Below are 22,844 nucleotides of genomic sequence, written 5' to 3'. Positions count from 1 at the left end.
TATTTGTTTGTTGCCAGGATTTATAAGCTACTTTTCACTCAGATATCCAAGGCAGCAAAAACAATTGCCAACTATCTTCTCACCCACTTGAGAGGAAATATCAACCAACTATTCTGAGCTGTTGACACTGCATTAAGACTTTTATAAATCCTCTATAAAAGGATGTCATATAGAGGAGGGAGAAAGGTTGTTTTCTGCTGCTCCAGAGAAGCGGACACGGAGCAATGGATCCAAACTACAAGAAAGAAGATTCCACCTAAACATTAGGAAGAACTTCCTGACAGTAAGAGCTGTTCGACAGTGGAATTTGCTGCCAAGGAGTGTGGTGGAGTCTCCTACTTTGGAGGTCTTTAAGCAGAGGCTTGACAACCATATGTCAGGAGTGCTCTGATGGTGTTTCCTGCTTGGCAGGGGGTTGGACTCGATGGCCCTTGTGGTCTCTTCCAACTCTATGATTCTATGATTCTACTTTTGAGTTGTCCTTGGAAGGGCCTCCATGAGTAGGGGGGCCTTTTGACAGCAATGTACTCCTATGCAGCTAGAATAATTTGTGTATGAAAGAGAGTTATTCTGTACTATTAATCCTTCCTAGCAAAAGCAATGGTCAATCAGCAGCCCATGGCACCGTAAAAAGACCATGCTGAAGGATTATCCCCTCCCCTCCCCACTCCACACACAGATGCGCTTTTTAAAGAGCTTCCAATACTTCATTGAATTTCTGTCTGATAGCAAACTCTTTGACATAGATCTGTGTCTAGTTGTCATCTAGAGCCATACTATTGGCTTCATTGAGACAAATCACTACTATTGTGCAATACTTTCTGATATAACTGTGATGGCATAGAATAAGATATCACCTCAGTAGGGAGAGCCTATGCTGATGTTCTGCATAAGCCATATAATAACATTACCCAGCCCAAACAAGTCAATGGCTTTGAACAGAACCAAGGAGGTTAAGGATACAATCCTTTACACATTTCCTTGGATGTAAATCCCATGCAACTCATTGGTGCTTACTTCTGTTGCAATGTGAGAAAGCTGAATTAAATATAGCAAAACATGCTTTTGAGTAAAAGTTATTAGGCTTGCATTGAATAGGAAGGGACGTTGCTTAGTGGTGGTGGACATCCTTGACCTGCTGAAAGTCGCTGTTCCATCAGAGGCATCTTCAAATAGAGCTGGGAAAGTCCTTTGCCTCAAACCCTGAAGTGCTGCTGTCGGTCAATGTAGACAGTACTGAACAAGATGAACCAATGGTCTGGCTTGATATAAGGCAGCTTCATATGTTCCTGTTTACTCAGAAATAAGTAAAGTACTACTAGGTGAGTGAATATAGGACTGCATTCCCATAACCTTTAACCTCTAGAATCAACCCATAGCGTAGTCACTGGCTTCTTCTGAGGAACTGACTAGGATGAGAGAAAATGTCCTTATACCAAGTTGACTATTGTCAGCATTGACTAGTAGTGGTTCTCCAGGTTTTCAGGTATTTTTTAAGTCCTGCTTGGAGATGTGAGGGGTTGAACCTAGAGGCTTCTGCATTCAAACATGTGCTCTTGCTCTGAGCCAGAGCCCATCCCCAGTGCTGATCTCATTAGCACTAATTTTACACTAGGTTAACTACACTGAATGGAAATTACATTCCATTAATTTCAAATTAATTTCACTCCATTCAGTGAAATCGCTCCTGGTTCCCATTTGTATTGTTACTAACAGGAGAAATCAGTTCCTTTTTATGTTATAAGAGCCAGCAGTTCGGCTAAGGCGCAGTTATAGCTTTGCAAGTCTCCCAGACTCCAGGGTGATCACACAGCTATTATTATTTTTTTAAAAAGAAATGGAAAGAAGAAGAATTTGCATGTCACCATGTCCTTTCAAGTGCCAGGCAGTTCTAGGGCTGTTGCAATCTCTCTGGGGAGAAGAGGCTAGCAAGCTATTTCCAGCTGCACTGGGAAGCAAGAGATACACGAAGTTCTGATAACATTTCTGTAAGCATCAGGCGCTCATCGGACCAGTCTCTCTGAACCTTCTCCAGCTTATCATCTGCAAGTCTTCAATCTTAATGTCTGGATTTTCCCACAGTGTTCCCCACTTGATTACATGCTTCTGCCTTACCATGTCTGAGACTTGTAAAACTGAGACAGACACCTAGACGGGGGTAGGGATGGGGCAGAAATTCAATTCAGTCCACACAGAGAGGTGAATACAGTGGTACCTTGGTTGTCGAACTTAATCCGTTCTGGGAGTCTGTTCGACTCCCAGAACTGTTTGAAAACCAAGGCACAGCTTCCGATTGGCTGCAGGAGCTTCTTGCACTCAAGCAGAAGCCACAGAAGCTGTGTCGGACATTCAGCTTCCCAAAAAGCTTGCAAACTGGAATACTTACTTTCAGGTTTGCGGTGTTTGGGAGCCAAACTGTTTGATAACCAAGGTACCACTGCATATCAAATTTGCCCTTTCTGTAACAATACAAGAATCGACACACAAACACCTTTCAAAATTTGTGCATATCCAGACTTTGCAATACAGTTCCACACAAGATCATGGTGGCCATTTTGGGCGCCACAATCTCACACAATCTCGAGAATGAGCCCCGTTCTGTTGGTGCGGCGATCTCCGTGAAAGATGCACATGCACACTACCTGCGTGACTATGGAGGTGACGAGAGGCCCCTCCCGCGCCCACCCGCTCGGCCCTGAGGGCTTCTTGGCGAAGTAAAGCGTGGGCTCGCGAGACGGGTTGTTGCGCGCTGCAAAGCACGCGGCACTCTCTGCCCAGGGTCCGGGGACTTTCCCCTAGGCGGGCCCACGGGCCCAAGAGAAACAAGCGTTCTCCGCGCGTAGCCTAGAGGTCTTTAGAACACCCTCAATCCCACACAATCTCAGGTCATGCTCTCACCTCAAAAAATTACTTTTTGGGTTGAGAGCATGGTACAGGCCATGTGACTCACCTGGGAGCACGGCCCGGAAGACACATGACCCGGTTTGGGCTCCATAAAAGATGGATGGTATGACACTGCAGGGACTGCCAACATGGTGCCCAGCGGCACTGTTGTCTCCTTGAGGTCTTCCCCTGGTGCCCATGAAGCCTCTGAGTCCCCACCATAGCTGTCAACTTTTCCCTTTTCTTGCGAGGAATCCTATTCAAAATAAGGGAATTTTCCTTTAAAAAAGGGAAACCTTGACAGTTATGGTACCCACCCCTCACTGCCTCCTTAGTCATCATGAGGTGATGGATACCTTTCCCCCCCTTGAACAGATCGTAGAGTTAGGGGAGGAAATGAGAAGAGTAAGTCTTTTTACCACTTCCTCTTTCAGCTCAATGAATTTTTCAAGACTCAGATGAATTCTACTGGATCTGACTTTTACACAGATCCCTTGGGAAAGAATAGTGTCTGTCCCGGGCAGAGGGCTGATCCATAGGACTTGCTCAAATATCCAAATGTGCTTAAAATTGTGCCACCACCCCCAACCCCCAAAGACACATTAGCTTTGCATCTAAGTTTGGCCATTATAAATTCTACCTGAAGGCAGCATGGCTGGGAATTGTCCCCTGTCTGAAGCCTTGTGAATCTGCTTCATCCTGCCAGTCAGACAATACTGAGCTAAATGGACTAGTAGGCCGGACTTGGCACCATAGAGCTTTCTATGTTCCTATGTTCCATATGTTCGAGTGATTTGGGACAACTCATGATGAAGAAAAAGAGCGGCGGATGCATACTTCCTGTGACTTTTAGGCTGCTGCAGTTGAGCATTACAATGGACAAGGCACAACTGTTTAAAGAGACAGAGAGGAGCCACATGCAAGGCGAGCAGCAGGAGCTGGCAAGGGACTAGAGTGAGATAAAGTCTCTGAAGCAGGCTAGAACAAATCCATTGAGGCTCTTCTACAAACAAGGAAACGTTTGTGAACAAAGTGCAGGTCTTCGGCAGTATCATACTGAGTCATTTGCTCTTCACAGAGGCATCTGTAATCTTATCGCCTGCAAATTCATGCAGTCTCTCGTCTTTTCCAGAAATTTGTGCTTGTTCAGGGCATCGCTACTTAAAGAGAAAGTGTCCAACTCTTTTATTTGTTTACTTTAAATGAGGGACCCATTGTGTGAGGCACCATTGGGCCTACAGTGATATAAGGCCAGTTCTAACATGGCATTTCCATTTTCCTTTTCAGATAAAAGGAAGCAGCTCAGAGAGAAAGGGGTATCTTTGCTCCTCTGGGCTCTGGCCATGACAACTTCTGGCTATGACCCCCACCCACCCCTGGTATGTCAAATGAAGAGAACAAGTTATAATGCTTCCATCTGCCAGCAGTTATATTTCCTGTTGTCATTGATTGAAAACTGAATGTTGCTTCTTTCCCTGGAGTCCTCAAGAACACGATTGACTTATTTCTTGGCAACCAGCAAATGTAGAAACATACGGTAGTTGGGGGGTGAGAGAGAATATTTTAAAGTTACTGCATCACCAAATTATTTTATTTTTTTCAGTTGATTAGGATAACAATTGACAATGTGCTTGTAAATACCGGACATAATAAAGATATCCTAATACAGGCAATTGGAGTAAGTTGCATAGTTTATTTCAACAGGGTTGTCTTTGGGTTCTTAAGTATCTCCCTTTTTAAAATTTATTTAATCCTCTCCTGTGATAGAATAAATTGTCACCAGCTACAGGGACATGGTCACACTTTTAATGCCCAATAAAGTTATACCCCACATTTGACTTACATAGCACCCATCATCAGGATGTCGTCAGTTTTACACAATCGTGTTCAGTTGCAAAACTGCAACTCTATATTCCCTTTTTAGTTAAAAGTTGGAGATGGTTGGTATTATTTTATTCATCGTGGGCCTCTGATTATTCAGGATGTCAAAAGAAACATTAAGAAAAACACAACTTGATACCGTTTCCAAGTTCACCTGAAATTTAGACATATTAATTGTAGAAGTGATCATATTTCAGGCAATGGTGTTGATAAGCAATCTCTGGCATCCTTCCTGTCAGACAGGCTTGCTTTATTACAGGTGTGGAGAAACTTTGATCCTCCTGATATTGCTGAACCACAATTCCCATCAGCCCCAGAAAGCATGGCCAATGGCCAAGGATGAGGGGAGTTGTAGGTAAACAACATCGGGGGGGGAGGGATCCCCACAACAGATAATATGAATGTGATATATTTGCATGGGTTGCAAAATTGTGGCATAGAAAAAAAATGCCTCTGCTATCCTCTAATTTTAGAGGCACAACATTAATCATGTTCTTTGGCACTGGGAGCAGTATTTATTTATTTTTTGCAGAAATTGACATGATGGGGTCTTGAGTTGGATCAGGGGTAGGGAAGCTTCAGCCCTATATCACCACCACTGCATTCCCAGTCGAGATGATGAGGGAACCTGGCATTCTTTTGTGGGGGGTGGGGGAGCTCCTATTTGCTCAGCTGCTTCTCCTCCCCAGTACAAATTGTGGGCATGGAGGGCAATGAGACTAAAGCAGGGGACAGAGAGCTAAAGCCCCCTTCCTGCCCCCACACCAAGAACTCAATATGGATTGAGTTGCCACACTGCTTAGTTTGTGCAATAAGAAGTCTGGACTCCAAGCGAAGGGGCATGATTAACATCCTATGTGGTTTGGCTTGCTGCTCTGGGTTATTTTGATGAAGGCATGCAGACGGGTAGCATTTGTTGGCAAATGATTAGCTCTGAAACATCAGCAAAGCACAGTTTTGGGGGTTTTGGTGTTCCTTTTTGTAAACTGACAACGGGGCGCAGTGGATACAAAGATGTCATGCAAAATCAAGATGCATCTGTACAGGTGAGCTAGACAGCAAAGGAAATGGCTTCATCTAGGTTTATATCAGAAAGCATCTAAACAATGTAAAGTAGCTGTGAATAAAAAATAAAAATCAAAAAATAAAGGGAATGGTCCAAAGTGTTGTCTAAAGGCACACACACACAAGGCAGCTACCCATACTCTCAGGTCAGTGCTGGAAGTGACCCAGTGAAGGGCAGAGATACACACACTACACACTACAGTGTTAACATGGGTCCCCTGCCGTTGCATCCACCAGGTATGTTGAAGGGCCAGGAAGCGGTGGAAGTGGAAGTACTCTGCACACATGCTCTGCAGAGATTATGTAAATCAACCCAGCCCATCTAATCCCTAATTAAGAGCCAAATGGATGTGCCTGTCTTGTAAAGTTGAGCTCAGTGTTCTTCGCAGCCCTCTTCGCAGAAGAGTCATTCTTACTCATCTGCAAAGAAACTGGTGTATGGTTTATATATTGCCTTTGCTGTTTTTTTCTCCTTTCCCCCCTCTACCTTCATTCCCCCCTACCACCCCACCCCCAGAAGCATGGCACATATTCACTTCTTAAAATTGTCAAACTGGCAGTCAAAATCCGTCATCCTGCAGATGATAAACTTCCACTGGCGATCCCTGCAAGGGAAAAGATAGAGGAAAGAAGTGGTGACCAAGACAGAACATTGCAACAGAGCAAGGCTTCTGTTTTTGTTTTTGTTTTGCGATCTGTCAGGATGAACTTTGCTCGTTTCTTTCAACTTGATCATCTCTAGCTAAATGACTTAGGCCCAAAATATATAAAAGACTGCCTTCTTACCTACAGAGCTTCCTGGGGGTTGAGATCAACTCTTGGTAGTTCCACCGCCCTTGGAAGTTCAGAGGGTGTAGCCAGAGGTATGGCCTTCTCTGTGGCAGCCCCTAAGGTGTGGAATTCCCTCCCCACAGAGGTGTGTCTGGGTACTTCAACATACAGCTCTTGGCAAATGCTAAAGACGCACATCTTTACTCTGGCCTTTGACACCTGAGTTGTCTGTTGTGGCTGTAATCTGTAACTGCTTTTAATTCTGAATTTTGAATGTAACCTGCCCTGGGATCTGCTTGTGAAAGGCAGGTGATGATTTAATCATCATCATCTCATGATTTTGAACTATTGGAGGTGGAAACTTCAACAAAAATTGGGTGTTTGATCCTAAATGCCAGGGTTCTGGTTGTTGGAGGAACCTTAATTTGATGTTTAGGGTACTTCTAGACATTAGCTTTCTCCAGGAAACAATGGGAGAGAGAAGGCATTGCCATGAAGCAAACAGAAACAGATGCTTTGGCGAGAGACACTCGGTATGTGGTGGACATTTCCCATAATTAAAAATGAACAGGGGAGAAGGCATCATTTTTGGCATTTTGTTTCAAATACAAAAATGCCTTAGTACAATGCAAGTCCTTTACTGCTCTCAATGAAATTTGACCTCATTTTCTCTGAAAGTGAAAAAAGAAAAGAAAAACAGAAGGCGGGCAGAGTTTGCCTGGAAATGAATACTCCTGCCCTCAGCCAAAGGAGAAGCTGCAAATGTGACCAGGCATTGCTAGGCCTACAATACAATTTCAGACCACATTCCTTTATGGGCCAGCTTCTGGGGGCCACATACAAGTGGTGGTTAGGGCCAGAAGCATAAATTAGGCAGAGTAATGGATGTGTGGCCTCTACCTTTGGAGAGTAGGGTGCCTTCCAGAGACACTCAACAATCAGAGGTCTCTCCCCACTCCATTCCCACCTACTCACATCTCCCAATCCTCCTTCCAAACAAGCAAAAGAAGAATTATCACAATTCAAGGACAAACTGCAGCCTGGAAAAAGTACTCAAGGAGAGCAGGGCTGGTGAGGGCTGTGGTGTTGGTAGGGGGGTTGGGTGGAGTCTATTGGGAGCCTAATAGAGAGACTCAGAGGGCTACAATCAGCCCTTGAGCTGAAGTCCTCTGCCCCTGCAATTAGGGTTCCTTGAGGAGGATCAGCAAAGCAAGCATTGGAGGGGTTGGGGTACGGAAAGTCCCCTATTGCTTTGATTGGTTAAGGGACAGGAAGGGGGTGGAATACAAAAGTCCCATACTGCTCTGATTGGGTAAGGGCTAGATTGCCACTCTGTCTCCAGCTCAGTGAATGCATGAAGAGGGATCATCATGGAACTTGTGTCGAGGTAGCAGGCTTAGTCGTTGTCTGAGGACTATCCCTGCCTCCAGGTCTGGTCCTGACCGGAAGGATACTGGAATCAGCAAGGGAAACCCACATGACCTGAAAGTGTTGCTGTGCAATGCCAGGTCAATGATGAATAAAACCACTGCTATCCACGACCTGATTGTGGATGGAGGCTTTGACCTGGCATGTGTGACAGAGACCTGGTTGGATGAAGCAGATGGGCCTGTCCTTGCCGCTGCATGTCCACCAGGTTTCTCTTACGCACAGCAACCCAGGCCTTGTGGGCGGGGAGGGGGGGTTGCAGTGATTTTTAGGAAGTCATTAGTTTGCACCAGGCGTCCTATTGGAAAGACCAAGTTCTCTGAGTGCATGTTCTGGAAGTTGGGCAATAGGGGCAGTACAGGATTCCTATTGGTGTACCGACCTCCCCGCTGCACCAAGGATTCCCTGCCCGAGCTGCTTCAGGTCGTGGCGGATGTCCTCCTGGAAACACCTAGTTTGGTTGTCCTAAGGGATTTTAACATCCATGCCGACACGACCTTACAAGGGCCGCTCGGGACTTCATGGAAAGCATGGCCTCCATGGGGCTGTCCCTGAATAAGTTTGGCCCAACTCATAGCCACGGGCATGCCTTAGACCTGGTGTTCACCTCTATGGATGTTGGTGATCTGACATTAAGTAAAAGTGAAACCAAAGAAGTGCCATGGTCAGATCACTTCCTGGTGCAGCTGGACTTCTCCGCGAACCTTCCCCTCTGCAGGGAGGTGGGACTGATTCGGATGGTCCGCCCCCGCCACTTAATGGATCCAAATGGTTTCCAGAGAGTGGTAGGGGATGTTTTATCCCATGTTGATGGCCTTTCAGCTGATTCCCTGGTGGCCCGCTGGAATGTGGAGTTAACCAGGGCTATTGACTGTTTGGCTCCAAAGCGCCCTCTCCGATTGCATGGAGCCCGGACAGCCCCATGGTTTTCCACGGATCTGAGGGCAATGAAACAATTGTTGAGACAGCTAGAGCGCCGGTGGCGGATAACCCATTCTGAATCTGACCGGACACGGGTTAGAACTCAATGTCGAGCCTACCAAGTGGCGATAGCGACGGCGAAGAAGACTTTCTTCACCGCCTCTATTGCATCTGCGGAAAACAGCAGCAGGAGACTCTTTCAGGTGGTTCACAATTTAGTGGAACCACCTGCTCCATCAGGGCCCAGTAGGGGCAACATGATCTCCTGCAATGACTTTGCAAAGTTTTTTGCAGATAAAGTCGCTCAGATTTGAGAAGAGGTAGACTCCACCGTGGGAGCAGGGCCGGGGTGGGAGAGTGCTAGAGTCCTGTCTAGTCAAGTTGTGTGGGATCAATTCCAATCTGTTACCCCCGAGGATGTGGACAGGCTGCTTGGACGAGTGAAACCAACCACTTGTCTCCTTGATCCTTGCCCATCCTGGCTTATAAAAGCTAGCCGGGAAGGACTGGGCGATGGGCTTCGTGGGGTGGTGAATGCTTCCCTCCGTGAGGGAGCCTTCCCAGACTCGCTGAAAGAGGCGGTTATTAAACCGCTTCTTAAAAAACCATCTTTAGATGCGGCCACGATAGCCAACTATCGCCCAGTCTCAAATCTTCCATTCTTGGGCAAGGTGATTGAGCGAGTGGTTGCTGAACAACTCCAGGCATGCCTGGAAGAAGCGGACCATTTGGATCCCTTCCAGTCGGGATTCAGGCCTCATCATGGGACTGAAACTGCCTTGGTCACACTGGTTGATGATCTCCGGCGGGCTAGAGACAAAGGTGAGAGCTGTTTCCTAGTTCTGCTGGATCTCTCAGCGGCGTTTGATACCATCGACCATAACATCCTTCTGGACCGTCTTGAGGGGCTGGGAGCTGGGGGCACTGTTATACAGTGGTTCCGCTCCTTCCTCCTGGGCCGTGTTCAGAAAGTGGTGGTGGGGGATGAGTGTTCAGACCCCTGGGCCCTCACTTGTGGGGTGCCTCAGGGTTCTGTCCTCTCCCCCATGCTTTTCAACATCTACATGAAGCCACTGGGAGAGATCATCAGGGGATTTGGGCTGGGTGTTCATCAGTATGCGGATGATACCCAGCTCTACCTCTCTTTCAAATCAGAACCAGTGAAGGCAGTGAAGGTCCTGTGTGAGTGCCTGGAGGCGGTTGGAGGTTGGATGGCGGCTAACAGATTGAGGTTGAATCCTGACAAGACAGAAGTACTGTTTTTGGGGGACAGGAGGCGGGCAGGTGTGGAGGATTCCCTGGTCCTGAATGGGGTAACTGTGCCCCTGAAGGACCAGGTGCACAGCCTGGGAGTCATTTTGGACTCACAGCTGTCCATGGAGGCACAGGTCAAATCTGTATCCAGGGCAGCTGTTTACCAGCTCCATCTGGTACGCAGGCTGAGACCCTATCTGCCTGCAGACTGCCTCGCCAGAGTGGTGCATGCTCTGGTTATCTCCCGCTTGGATTACTGCAATGCACTCTACATGGGGCTACCTTTGAAGGTGACCCGGAAACTACAACTAATCCAGAACGCGGCAGCTAGACTGGTGACTGGGAGCGGCCGCAGAGACCACATAACACCGGTCTTGAAAGACCTACATTGGCTCCCAGTACGTTTCCGAGCACAATTCAAAGTGTTGGTGATGACCTTTAAAGCCCTAAACGGCCTTGGTCCAGTATATCTGAAGGAGCATCTCCACCCCCATCGTTCTACCCGGACACTGAGGTCCAGCACCGAGGGCCTTCTGGCGGTTCCCTCACTGCAAGAAGCCAAGTTACTGGGAACCAGGCAAAGAGCCTTCTCGGTAGTGGCGCCCGCCCTGTGGAACGCCCTCCCACCAGATGTCAAAGAGAACAACAACTACCAGGTTTTTAGAAGACATCTGAAGGCAGCCCTGTTTCGGGAAGCTTTTAATGTTTGATGTATTATAGTATTTTAATATTCTTTTGGAAGCCGCCCAGAGTGGCTGGGGAAGCCCAGCCAGATGGGCGGGGTATAAATAATAAATTATTATTATTTATTATTATTATTATTATTATTATTATTATTATTATTATTATTATTATTATTCCTCCCTTGGTCTATGTTGTACCTTCCACACCATTGTTTTTTGGGGGGAAATATTACAATGTAACAAACCATTTCTTTGCAGCACAGGTTTCAAGAGTATTTCTGTATCTGACCTTTCCACACCGGAGAAAGTTGTGGATGCTCCACGGATGTAATGATCATAGGTATACATCATCATGTCCATATCTTCCCCGTAGTGTTCTGGGTGTTCTGTTGTCAACCTTTTAAACAGGAGGAGTGGGGGGAAACCAAGTTATTTGCCTTCTCTAGAAAAAGTAAGAACAGTTATGCTTCAAATGTTATGACTTTTGCTTTTGTCAGCCCACTGAAAAACCTGTTCACACATGTAACTTAACCTAGTGCATATCACACCCACTTTGAACTGAAGTGTGGATAGTTTCCCTGTATCCTGTGATTTCATGTCTGCTCTTGACAAACACAGAGGGGCTGTGTTCAATGTAGCATTAAGCAGATGGTTCTGTTGGAGCAAGGTCTTCTCTTAAGGTCCATTTCGTGTCTACTAAGTCCAGGGCCTTTAGTGTGGTAGCACCAGCCCTTTGGAATGCACTCCCAATGAATGTAGGAAGGCACCTACAGTATTGGCATTTAGGCACCTGCTTGAAACACACCTGATCCATCTATGGTTGATATATTAAGCTGATGGGTGACAATTTTTTTTAATGGATGTAACTCTGTAATGGATACTATGCTGCTCGCTGCCATGATGCCCACCCTCACCTTAACATTGGTAATACATTCCCCCCCCCCAAATAAACAAATAAATTAAAGCAATGTAAAGAGAGAGAGTGTGTTGTGTCTTGGTCAGTTCTTGTCTTCAGTACTTTTCAGCTAGTTCTTGCTAGTTTCTTCAATGAAAAGAAAATGCTTCAGATGTGTGACATGTGATGTGCCATGCAGAGTCACCATGGCAACCTAGTCAGATGGGCAAAATAAAACAACAACAACAACATTGTCTGCATTTGTGCAGCATGTTGGTTTACCCATTCATGCTTCATCAAATACAGATGTCTTACTGCTACTCAGGGCATTCTTAGAGACTGGCCCAGGGAATCACTTTTTGTACTGGGCCTGGATTTGCTGCTCTTCCTCCTCTTTTACTTTTTTAAGGGTTGCTGGGCATCCTCAAAAATTCAGCCCCTGTGAGACCCCTCTCACCCTTTGGCTGGGGCTGATGGGAGTTGTAGTCTGCAAGGCACCATTTGGTCAAATGATTAAGGGAAATGGAAAGTTTAGGCAACTTGCCCAAGTACACACAAGAAGCCTGTGTCAGAGTCAGGAATGGAAATGAAGAGAGCATAGTGTCTCACTTGGTTATTCTACTTCAGTGGAGTCTCTCTGTCTACAAAGCCCTTAGCTATTTTCGGTGATTATAGACACACTGAAATTGCCCTATTTTTTATATAATTAAACATATATTCCACAACTTGGTTTTTCTGTTTAGTAGTTTACTATGTCATGTACATAGCAGATGTGGTTTAATTACAGATCATTTCCTGGCTCTTTTTTCTCATCTCCCCCGCCCCCGCCCTCAAAAGACCATTCGGTGCACTGTCTAAACATTGCCAGTAATAGAAGAACATTCTCTAACAAACACAAACAAGAACAACTGACTCTGGAATTCTGGAACGGCTCAAAATTCTTAAAAGGGAACTTATCTCCCATGCCTTATAGAGAGAGCAATGGTACTATGTAAGTTTCTCTCTTGCCATGTGGTGTGCATGTGTGGAAGATGGAAGGGAGATGTACAATTGCCTTTCAGGCTTCCTGCTATGTCTGTGTCATCTTCAAACACAAGAAACCTTGGAAGAACTGTAGCTCATTGGTAGAGCATCTGCTTTGCATATGGAAAGTCCTTAGGAACCTGCTGGATCAGACCAATGGCCCACCTCATCCAGCACCCTATTCTCATAATAACCAACCAGGTGCAATCCCAGGCATTCCCAGGTAGGCAATGATGTATTTATGGGAAACGGGGCATTTGCTTGGGGCACCAAATTTGAGGAGGTGGCATCTCTTCACAGCATAGGAGAGAGAAGAGGCCCCAAGGTGCAGGTGGTCATTCCTCCTCCTTGCCCTGCAGCAGTATCAGCGCCATAGCAGCTCTCCTCAGGAGGAGGGAGAAGAAAGCACCTTTCTCCCTGCTCTTATTGAGGGGGACCAGCTGCACATTGGCTCCTTCCAGGCCATTGTGTTGAAAATCACCAGAAGTGGCCAGAAGCCATGTTGAGGGCAACATGGGAAGGGTAGCAGCCTTTGAGCAAGGCTGTCTCCTTGGAAGGAGGCATGAAGAAGGGCAAAAGAGACTTCCTCCATTCCCTTCTAGGGATACCAGCTGTATTCTGCAGTTGCTCCATTTTCCGGACACTGACATTGCCAGTGAAAGAGTCCATGAACATCAGCACCTTTAACAAATGGCAAACTGTGTAGAGGAAACGGTTGTATCCGCTAGGGTCCATAATTCTGTAAGGTCTTGGTAAATGTGGTCATTGCTTGGACAGGCAATGGTGAGCGAGAGCAGCTGTAGCACCAGCCAAACCTTTCTGGACCTCGGCAGCCCTGCTTGCTTGGAGCAGGGAAATTATTATAAACAGCATTCCAAATGCTGTTTATCTTTCAGACTGCTTCAAGCTGAGGACTGAGATTTCCCTCCACCTATATAGATTTGCAGATAGATGCAACATCACAGTGACATCTGCAAAGAATTTGCTACTTCTCTATTTAACTTTCTTCTTTATTCCTTCCAGGCTAATGCTGGAAGTTATAGAACAGCTGGCCTCTCATCACAGAACCATAAAATGTAGCTGATTGCTAGAGCCTTTCCCAGGGAAATACCTTACTTTGCCTTCCAATATTATATTTTGATAGCTCAATAAAACTGTCCCATATAAAAGAACAAGACAACCATGTTCAGCACTAATGAGATCTCACAGGTTCCTAGTAAATGAAGGCTGGAGTTCTGGAACAGTTGCCTGCAAGTAAGTCCCATAGACTTCATCAGGGCTTACTTCTGAGTAGAGGTGCATAAGATTACACTTTAAAGCTGTAATCCTATGCACATTGATGTACAAATAATCCCTCTGAACTTCATGGGCTTAACAAAAGCATAGACTTGTGTCATAAAGAGGGTATGTTGTGATGAACTACCCTGAGATCTGCGGATGAAAGGCAATATACAAATTAAATGAATAATAATAATAAGGAAATGCAAATAGCTGTTTGTGGGCAAGGTCAGACCATTAAGACACCGACCAACAGGATTCTGAGCACAAGGTTTGCTTGGCTTCATTAAATGACGAAGTACTGTAATAGTCAGTATGTGGACTCAGGGACTCTGCACAAATCCTGATTGAACACAGAAGTTGCTGGACCAGCCTGCCAGCTCAAACACAAAGTGAGTACAGTGGTACCTCGGGAGTCGAACACAATCTGTAAAGGAAGTCCGTTCGACTTCCAAAACGTTTGGAAACCAAGGCACAGCTTCCAATTGGCTGCAGGAAGCTCCTGCACAAGGCGTCACAAGGCATTCATCAACCAAGGTTCAACTGTATCTAGTTTGTAAAATGGATATACTAGGAGGAGGCTACACTTCACAAGGTTTTATGATAAAATGTATCTTTGCTGAAAAGTCTTAGGGGTAAATTCTGTGCACAGTGTAGGACATTGTGGAGCTGGAGAAGACTCAGAAAAGGGCAAGTGAGGGGTTGAAGCAACTCTCCCATGAGGAATGGCTACAATATTTGGAGTTATTTCAGTTCAGAGAAAATGTGAGCAAAGGAGGGGGTGATAGAAGTATATAAACTGATGTGTGGAGTGGAGAAAGTGGACAGGGAAACATTTTTCTCCCACTCCCATAAAACTAGAACTCGTGGATGTCCAATAAAGCTGAACTTTGGAAGGTTCAGGACAGACAAAAGAACATGGTTCTTCACACAGTGCATAGTTAAACTATGGAATTCGCTAGTAGTGACAGCCACCAACTTGGATGGCTTTAAAAAGTGGGTTGGACAACACCATTGACTGGGATTCAGAAATAGAGAACATCTTGTTGCACTCAGCTCATGCTTACAGGTTCCCTACAGGCATCTGGTTGGCCTCTGTGAGAAAAGGATGCTGAACTAATGGGCCATTGGCCCTGATCTAGCAGGCTCTGCTTATGTTCTCATGTGTATAGATAGAGATGGATACCTAAGCACACACTCATGAGGATGGCAGAAGCAGGGAGGTGAGGCTTCAGAAGCTGCCAGGCAAGAGCCTTCAATTGACGTGGCAAATCGATGCTCCAAGATTACAACTGAATTGAATGATACAGTAGCGTGACTTGTCCCACTGAGGTACAAAACCAGTTCCTTCATAAATGTAAGCAAAGGCCTTAATGATGACCTTCGCTAGTAAAGCAAAGAGCACCTCCTTCACAAGGAAGACTTTTGGCAGGGCTGTTGCTTCACGCGCAGCTGCAGAACATCAGCCGACACTTGGAAGGATGTTTGAAGATTTTATGAAGGGAAATCCAAGATTACTTCCCCTCCTATCTGCAAGGCAATTTTTATTCTGGACTTGTATGCATTGTTGTTGCATGTAGGTCAGCAGCTGGCTCACTAAAAGGCAAGTAAACATCTTGTGCACATCTAATTGAAAACTTCACTTCCTTTGTAGTTCTGTTTGTCTATGATACTTTGAATCACCTTTGGTCAGTCCATTTAAGGAAGCAATTTGCCAGTGCTCATCTTAGCTGCACAGACAAAAATCATCCTGGTTTCTAATTTGGACAGCTATATCAGCAACCCAGTTGCTCAGCTTGTGATACATCAAATTACCCTGTTTTGTTCTATATTAAAGCTCAGTTTGTACTAAAAACTGGTTTTTTTGTATTACAGTTCCAGCCCTCTGCGGTCAACCAACTGAAGTCGGACAGCCAGGCACATAGTATTTGATGCTTAGGTACCTACTGAAGGCATTTTTATTTAAGAAGGCTTTCTCTGAGGAATCATTTACAAAATATTAATTGTACATCTCTGGAAAGGTTTTGTTTCTTTTAGAGTTTAAGGGAATGATATTGGAGGTTTTTTTTAGAAATGCTCTCAATGCATTAAAAACTCAGTGCACTTTTGTGAACTCACCAACATGAATATGGACATCTCCGGCTGTAGCGGCAACAATAGAATTGCCACTCTCGATCAAGCACCGATGGAAAATATTGGCTCTGGAATCCTGCCACCAACCCATTATTTGAGCATGTTTGATACCTGAAGAGAAAAATGATAATGAAAATAAGTTGTACTACTAGTAGTAGCAGTGTTGTTGTTGTAAACATGCCTGTAAACACTTTCTTGCAGAGTACTGGAATCTAGCAACTAGGGATGAGCAAATATGACTATTTTGGTATTTCTCGGTTCCTAATTTTCCAATATTATTGTTGTGAGTTTGCAGAGTTAGTCAGGCAAGTTTTTGTGTGAGAGAATGGGCATAGTTGTTACCTAAGGACCACCATTAATGTAGCAAAAGAAGTGATGGTGCCCTCTGGGCAAATGAGCGAGCCTTTCCCTGGCTGCTACTTAGAAGGGCAATAGCGAGAGTCCTGGGGCTTCAGCTAGAAGCAAGTAGAAGCCAGAGAGTGAGAGACATGCTTGATTTCTGCTTGATTCTAAGGCTGTGACTATCAGAAAGTGTAAATGCTGTGAGCCCCTCCATCTTAGGCTCAGGTTGTATATATGTGTAAAGAAACCACATATCCTAAAGGACACCACAGTCCCCGCTATCTCTCATTCCAAGGAAACGGTGAGTGCATGGAACCCCTGGACTCTAGCACTACTCAGAGACTGGGCTGATGTGCAACTCAGAGACTGGGCTGATGTGCAACTCAGAGACTGGGCTGATGTGCAACTCAGAGACTGGGCTGATGTGCAACTCAGAGACTGGGCTGATGTGCAACTCAGAGACTGGGCTGATGTGCAACTCAGAGACTGGGCTGATGTGCAACTCAGAGACTGGGCTGATGTGCAACTGTGTCATTCTATTTTCTACATCAGTTTACAACTTTTAAAAAAAGTCCTCATGAAAATTCATCAATATTTTAGTGCAAATTTCTCCTAATAGTCACCTTTTGTGTGCAAATTTGCCTCACGAACACATTTTTGTAAAGAATTTCCCCATATGTATTGCATTTTTTGTATGGTATTCTCAGTAATCTATGCATTTATATGTACACTGCTAGCAAACAACATTGCAAAATATGGAGAAGCAACCCAGACTCTGAAAGGACTACCTACACGGGACATTGGTGACTCCCCAACAGCGCCAACCCTTGAAGCTTAACTTTTTCTCATGTTTTAAATGGTCTCATACCTGTAGCTGTATGCCTGCCCAAAAACTGTGCTCCTCAGATAGGGCACTGCTGTGCATGCCACAAGGTTCCTCTTAGTTTGTACCAGAAACCAACCCTCCAGAGTCAATTACCAGCTGAAATCAGACAAGCTCCTGGTGCCTTGAAGGTTAAATATATTTTTGTTTAAGAAGGCTTTCCCATGAGCTATTTGTTTTATGGATTGCTAACTGCATATCTTATAAACGGTTTTTGTCTTTGCAGTCTATCTTTTGTATTTCATTTTAACTTATTGTACATCGCTTTGATAGCTTGTAGCTATGAAATAGTTTATAAATCAGCAGAATCAATAACGTAATAATAGTTAATAATGATGATTCTCCTTCCTTTGTGAGAGTCTACCATACATGCACTAAGAAAATTATCTGCAGTCTCTAGGGGCTGCTGGCAAAGGTGTAAATTCTTCCAAAAGTGAAATGCTGCTGTAGACTAGGAATAAGTGCTTTTTAAAGATCTATTTGCCTGTCATGGAAACCAAATCTATTAGCACTTCTAATAGTGCCACCACTGTGTGACAGTTATTTTGCTGGCACTATTTCACAGAAATCCCTGTGTTCTGTTTTTCAAAACAGCCGATAAACTAAGGATGCTTTGCTCAGCTATTACCATAAAAGCCATGCAGTTCTTTCAAGATGATTGTTTCATGTGCTTTTCTTTCTCAAGCGCTGATACAGTTACTGTGTCATATCACCATCAAATAGCAGTTGGGGCTAATGGCTTCATCTATCACTTCACAGTCACCAGTGCCACCATCAAGGAAGTTTTTTGTTTTGTTTTTTAAATCATTAAACGGTACAAAGGTGGGTTGAGGTGCTAAGATTAGGTAAAACTTCCACATAAGGATTTCAGTTTCAGCTTGGATAAGTAAAGCCAGACATTCCAAAGGAACATGACCTCAAATGGCTCTATAGCCTTGAATTGTTAACCAGTCATTTTCCCCTTAACTCACTTTCGACTTTGTCAGCAAAAAGGGGTGAACGAAGATAGTTGCATTTGGATATGGTTTTGTTAAAAAAAATAAAAAATAAGGTCTCAGATGTAGAATATTCATAAATGCACACATATCTAAATATATGAAACGTATCTGCAATAGTATGGGAGAGCAATCCTGAAGCCATTTTGACTCTCCCAATGACCTCAAATATTCCTCCGTAGTAAGGGAGGCAAATGAGGAAAGCCTTCCCATTGTCTTTTTACTTGCATATACTGTCTTAAGGGCATATTTGTGTATGAATAGGTTGAGCCTGTGACCTGGATTCAGGAACTAAAGTATTAACCATCACAAAAGAATGGCCAGACTGCCCAGGTAATGCAATTAGTGACCATTATCAGGATTTCTGCTGTAGACCGCCTCCCTCTGTGATGTTTTGGGGGGTGGTCTTGGGCTACAGGGTGGGCAATTTCAAAAGTCTATATAAGGGCTTGGGCACCATTGTTCAGGGTTCCCCTCCCTCCTGCATGTGATGAGTGGGGACCCTGTTGCAACAGTTCCTTTAATAAAGGCCAGGCTTACTAGCCACTTTGCTTCTCAGTATACTCTGGTTGGCCTCTGTTATTTTCTTCTACCAATGGGGAACCCACTTAAGGACTCTATACGGGCTCCGGAATACCCCATAAGGGAAAGGGAGCAGGGTTCTTTTTCTTATAACAGTTTTCAAAGACCAAAGGAAGCTGTCTTGCACTCTGGCAGACCCATCACAGAGGCTTGCTAGGGTTTTAGTCAAGGGACAATCCCTAGCTCGACCTGAAAAGGCCACAGACTGAACCTGGGACCTTTTGCTTACCAATGAGCTGCATCCCTTCTCCAGTTTGTAATGAGTTTGCCCAGGCTCCAGCACTCCTTGCCCCATACTAGCCTCCCTCAGTGCCAAGCCCTTTCTCCTTGCCCCCACAACTACTTTTGTGCAGGGTGTGTCCCCCCAGTTCCCAGCTTCCTTCAGAAACTGCAGTTCTCAAGATTCTTTGGGGGAAGCCATGTGCTTTAAATGTCTGGAGTGGATGTGACCTAATGTTATGATGGTGTGCTGGAACATCTTATGTTATCGCCAGCTGCATAGGTAGAAGCAAGCAATGCTTTTTTAAAAGAGTAGAAGGCAGTACGGTAGACCTGTTACTGCTTGTGGCTACACACTCTTGTGTACCGCTGTCACCACTAGTAACTGCCTCTGCAAGTTTTAGCAGCATTACCAAAATCATCATTGGTGGCCCCAGTCACAGGGAAAGTGTGGTGGAGTAGAGAGAGAGCTAGGCTAGCAAGTGGGAGAACTCAGGCTCATAAAGCTGTCCCAGCTCTTTCTTAGCCTAGCCTTGTTGGCTATTTGCAGTTTAGTTGCGCTGCAGAAAGCTTGCTGGGGAGACCACGCATTACAAGGAACTCAAAAATAACAAGGTTTTAATAAAAAAAACCAAAAACTCCTTTTACACTAAATACATCAACAAGCATGACCCAACCACCAACCCATCCCCTCCCCCCAGGGTACTGAGAGAGCTGGGTGCTGCCCTTTATATACTATATCCAATTGCTGACACAGCTTAATTAACACAACTTAGCAGCACCTGCTATACTGTTTCACAGCTGTAAAACTGGAACAAGTTATTTGCTCTGGCCCTTAAAGACATACACATCTTGTAGAACAATATTGAACCTTCAAATTTAAAGAGACCATTCAACAATGTGAGGATAAAATGGCACAAAGATATATTACTTCCTAAACCCAGGCCTTAAGAAAAGGGTGGGAAATAAATGTACATCCTTTGGTACGATGAGTCATCTAGGCCTGTTTTATTTCATAGACTCCATCAGCATTTCTAGGCAAAATATTAGCTAACGATAGCAAAATATCTGTGCATACATGGGGGGAAATGCTCATTTGTATTTCCAAGCCAGAGTCTTAAGAGGTCAGTGTTAATGCTTTCTTAACATGCATATTTTTTCCAGATTTAGATGCTTTTTCTTATTTCCATTTCGCCTTTAAAGACATAACTCCAGACCATCTCTTCCTTTCTTTTTTAGCAAAGAAACTGGCAGGTCTCCCTCTCCTACCCTGTGCCAAATAAGCACATTCTGTGTGAGAAAAGTGAAGAAGAAAAATATATGCAATGATGAGCAATACAGTTAAAAGATGTGAAAATGTTTTGTTGAGTTCAGTTAACATTTTCATGTTTAACACAAAGTGCCAAAGGCTCCTAGGGGAGGTGGGGTGGTGAGAGATTATGCCCTCTTGTTCAGTATTCTTTTTTGGTCTTAGGATATTGAGGGAAAGTTGTGGTGTCGTTTTAGTACAAACACCATTTTTAAAGACAGTAACGTAAAAATGAGATTGTGAAGAACCTTGCAACCAACTTAACACCTTAGTAAGAAGAACTTACTAATGGGGGAATGGGGCGAGATTACTTGACCACAAGTCAAAGGACAAGATAATTCTTCCATCTATAGTTTAATTTAAACAAATATATATGTATTGAATCATAAGCAAGGAAATGAGGCAGTGCACTTAACACCGAACCATTAGAAGATATGTTTAGATATATTCTGCCAAGAAATATTTAGTGCACAGTGAGTATGTGTGACAGAATGTTCTGCACACATAATATGAAGAGAAACTGAGAACTCGGACTACATAAAATATCCCCTCCCTATCTTTTGAGGTGGTAGATAGGACTTTTAATCATTCTTAACTGAACAGGAACAGGAGTCTTTCATTGCAAAATTCATCCAGCACTGGGCAGATCTCTCAAATCATTAAAATGTTGGCGGGAGATCAACAGCACTTTCTTCAGAGAGCTGAACATATTCTAATAGAGCTATCATTGCTCATGTACGTTCATTGCTCTCCCCCCTCCCGCCCCACATGGAATATTTCTCTAGTCAAATAGATTTTGCAAGGTTTCCTGGCGCTGCTAAAATCTGCTTCGCTAGAACAGAATATGATAGCCATGCCAAGCAAAAATTCTTCTCATTACAAACAACAACAAGAACTATTATCCATCTAACTCCAGCCAATGTTGCTGAACCAGTGGACAAAAGTACAATGCTTGCAAGACAAGGAGGGAGACAAATCAAGGAGCATTCACAATGTAGAGGAAGCAAGGAATGGAACAAAACGAATGGGAGCCATTGTGGTGTTGTGATTAGAGCGTTGGACCAGGACAGGGGTGGTGAAACTTTTAGAGACCGAGTGCCCAAACCCCAACCCAAAACCCAATTAGTGTTGGCACTTTGTGAGAAATAGGTGCCAGGAGTTGTTTAGCTGTTGCAGGGTGTGTGTGTGTGTTTTTTTGTCCAGGCTTGTTGAGCTTTTTTGAGGGGAATGCCAAGAGGCAGCCACCAAACTAACACAAGGAAGCCAATCGACAACAGGGAATAATCTCCCGCCCAATCACCACAGACAATCTCCAGCTCGCACAAGCAACAAATAACCCATTTCCAGCTTGCAGTGGCATGGGGGCCCCGAGGAACTCTAGTGAGAGTTTCCTGCCCACAGTGGTCTGGGGGGGGACAGCTGCCCACTTTGCCAACCCCCAGCAACGGCGCGGATGGACCGATGGCATGCGTGCCCACAGAGAGGGTTCTGAGTGCCCACTCTGGCACACGTGCCATAGGTTTGCCACCACTGCCAGGGTTCCAATCCCCACTCAGCCATGAAGTTCGCTGGGTGACCTTGGTCCAGTCACTGCCTTTCAGCTTAACCCACCTCACAGGGTTGTTATGAGGGTTATATAGGGATGGGAAGAGCCAAAAATGCCACCTGGAGCTCCTTGGAGTAAAGGTGGGCTATAAATCCAATAAATAAATGAAGTTGCGACTGCCTCATCTATGGAAATACATAGCAGAATCATCACTGCAGCTTGTTGGATTGTTCACACTGGCTTAAGCAGAGCGATAATTCCTTAATTAATTTGTTTTAGTGCCACATGCATTGCTATCTGTTAACCATCGCATCAGCCTGGCACTGAGCAACATGGGTTCCGCGCACACATACTCTCTCACACAAACACACACAATGGCAGCTCCTCAAGAAAGTTTAAGCTTGGTGTCCTACCATTCCAGTCCAGCTCTGTTGATCTCTTCCCACCAGCACTCTGAGGGCTCTCCCAAGGTGTGAGGGGTAGGCATGCAGGCATAGTTCCACAGTCTGTCAGAGCCTTCCTTTTTGCTGAAAGTACTCCTCACGGCCACTATCACTTGTCCATGAGGACACTGGAAATTGAAACCCTGCCGGTACACATTGACCCATCCGTCGCTGCCCCTGTAGTCACTATACGGGTCATAATAGTCCATGTATTGGCCCCAGGCCACCGTGAGCAGCGGCAGGACCATGCAGAGGAGAGCGAGGTCCATGTTGCTTGTGTTTCTGGCTGTAAAGTGTCCTGCTGGTTTGT

The 22,844-nt window shown here is 44.9% G+C and overlaps 1 protein-coding gene and 1 long non-coding RNA gene across 2 annotated transcripts in view; one reads left to right on the top strand and one right to left on the bottom strand.

Moving 5' to 3' along the window:
* Nucleotides 1–5,167, top strand: part of LOC309531489 — a 15,759-nt gene extending 10,592 nt beyond the window's left edge. The window contains exon 2 of the long non-coding RNA XR_014219328.1: nt 4,171–5,167. This is a non-coding gene — a long non-coding RNA (uncharacterized lncRNA). The remainder of the gene's footprint in view (nt 1–4,170) is intronic.
* On the bottom strand, nt 4,557–22,844 carry DPT (dermatopontin). Its single transcript, XM_082221045.1, has 4 exons — nt 22,505–22,844; nt 16,201–16,326; nt 11,176–11,283; nt 4,557–6,434 (listed from the first exon to the last, which is right to left on the bottom strand). Exons 1-4 carry the CDS (start codon nt 22,801–22,803, stop codon nt 6,362–6,364), a joined length of 606 nt encoding a protein of 201 aa, XP_082077171.1. The 5' UTR covers nt 22,804–22,844; the 3' UTR covers nt 4,557–6,361.

This window comes from Podarcis vaucheri, assembly GCF_965113315.1.
Source record: "Podarcis vaucheri genome assembly, chromosome: 4".
Classification (NCBI taxonomy): domain Eukaryota; kingdom Metazoa; phylum Chordata; class Lepidosauria; order Squamata; family Lacertidae; genus Podarcis; species Podarcis vaucheri.
The sequence above is the reverse complement of the archived record's forward strand: the minus strand, read 5'-3'. Positions and strand labels throughout refer to the sequence as shown.

What these genes read in the sequence shown, in the direction of transcription:
- DPT (XM_082221045.1), bottom strand. Translation starts at nt 22,803, where the DNA reads ATGGACCTCGCTCTCCTCTGCATGGTCCTGCCGCTGCTCACGGTGGCC. An exon ending in AGATGTCCATATTCATGTTG is followed by an intron (nt 11,284 to 16,200) that starts GTGAGTTCACAA and finishes CCTGTTTAAAAG; the next exon opens with GTTGACAACAGAACACCCAG. An exon ending in ACTTTCTCCGGTGTGGAAAG is followed by an intron (nt 6,435 to 11,175) that starts GTCAGATACAGA and finishes TTTCCCTTGCAG; the next exon opens with GGATCGCCAGTGGAAGTTTA.